Raw genomic sequence first — 1,654 nt, 5'->3', positions numbered from 1 at the left:
TCTCAACGCCAACAACGATTTTTTATGAGCATTACTCTTTTAATGATAATTAAAAAACAATGCTAGTGCTATTTAAAATATAAAAGTTGTAGGTATCCAGCACTAAACCTCAGATCCTTACATCTGTAAAACGAACAAGAAGCGAGCAAAGACGATTTCAGCAATGGCATAAAAATACTAAGAAACTTTCTTAAATGAACATATGTTTAGCTGACGGTTCTTACCTACTACTTCTTGAGACCCGTAACCAAAAATAATGCAGAACATTGCATTTTTCTTAACAACTTAAAATTTTTATACCACACGGCCTGTGTGTAAACTAGTTTAAAATATAAAACTATACCCGATCAAATCAATAGAGTGACGTAAGACTCATTATAAGTCTCCCTCTTCATTAAACTAAGTTCAGCTCTTAGAGTGGATTTTTCGCAAGCCAGGTTTTTTTGAAGGCTTAAGAACGTAAAAAGAGCACATCAATGTCTCATCCACAGACATCATAGCTCCTGCATTGTCAAATTCACCGCAATAGTTCGGTGCCGAAAATATAGTAATTAGTTGCCGCTTTGCAAAGAACTCGTAACCATCCTCTACCACCTGGTGGGCGCGACAGACGAGATCGAATTTGTGGCGATGCACGAACTTGCCTACTATGTCAGCTCCAAAGGTGACACTGACGCCGCGGTCGTTGTCGCTCCATCCCATTATTTTAGGGTCCGGATCTGACCACAGGAGGTCGCAAAGTAAACCTTTGTCAGGGACGTCACATGGTCGGGCCAACTGTCCAATTTGGTTCATGTTTAGTAAATCAGGGCTAAGACCGCCGTGACAACAGAATATTTTCTCGTCCACTATTGCAGATACCGGCATGCAACTATAACAGTCGACAAAAGTACGCCAAAGCTTTATGGTATATCGCCGCTTGCACTCATCATAAAATCCATATATTCGGTTAATTCCAGCCGACTCATGATTTCCGCGAAGCAAAAAAAAGTTTTCCGGGTATTTTATTTTATAGGCGAGCAATAGGCACATGGTCTCAATTGATTGCTTCCCGCGGTCCACATAGTCTCCAAGAAATAGGTAATTTGAGGCTGGCGGGTATCCACCATAATCAAACAGGCGCAAAAGGTCCGTAAATTGGCCGTGTATGTCACCGCAGATCTTTACCGGAGCTGATAGTTCAAGCAGCATGGGCTGCGACATAAAGACTTCCCGCGATCTGTTACATAACAGGCGTATATCCGTTTCGGTTAAATTAAGCTGCTTGAGGCGCCGGGTGTCAATAATGCGCAAGATGAGCTGGTCAATATTATTTATGTCAGTCATGGTCGTCATTTGCTGTGACATTTTCGCTCTTCTGACGGCAAAAAAGCGAGTCAAATGAAAATTTTGTTTTTAAAGGTCGCCTATAACGATTTTAAATATACATGCCAAAAATAAAACAAATGACATTTGAGACATCATTTTCAAAATTCCCTCCAGTGCCGTCCTTTTTGGTCAATTTAGGGGAGAAAAAAGGAGAACATAAATCCATCCCTCTCGCACTCCTTTAAGCTTTTAACGGGTATCTAATAGTCGAGGCACTCGACTATAGCGTTCTTCTTTGTTTAATTTTTAACCGATACAATATGCTTTTAATTGGAAGAACACCGAC

General features: G+C 40.6%; 1 protein-coding gene across 1 annotated transcript; it reads right to left on the bottom strand.

The window, feature by feature from the left end:
• Positions 1-295: 295 nt before the first annotated feature.
• Positions 296-1,393, bottom strand: Pp1-Y2 (Protein phosphatase 1, Y-linked 2). Its single transcript, XM_070998111.1, has one exon. The coding sequence runs from the start codon at positions 1,345-1,347 to the stop codon at positions 406-408; it is 942 nt and encodes a 313-aa protein (XP_070854212.1). The 5' UTR covers positions 1,348-1,393; the 3' UTR covers positions 296-405.
• Between the last annotated feature and the right edge of the window lie 261 nt (positions 1,394-1,654).

Source organism: Drosophila suzukii (genome assembly GCF_043229965.1).
Source record: "Drosophila suzukii chromosome Y unlocalized genomic scaffold, CBGP_Dsuzu_IsoJpt1.0 scf_Y1, whole genome shotgun sequence".
Lineage (NCBI taxonomy): Eukaryota > Metazoa > Arthropoda > Insecta > Diptera > Drosophilidae > Drosophila > Drosophila suzukii.
This window is presented reverse-complemented; position numbering and strand designations above follow the sequence as displayed.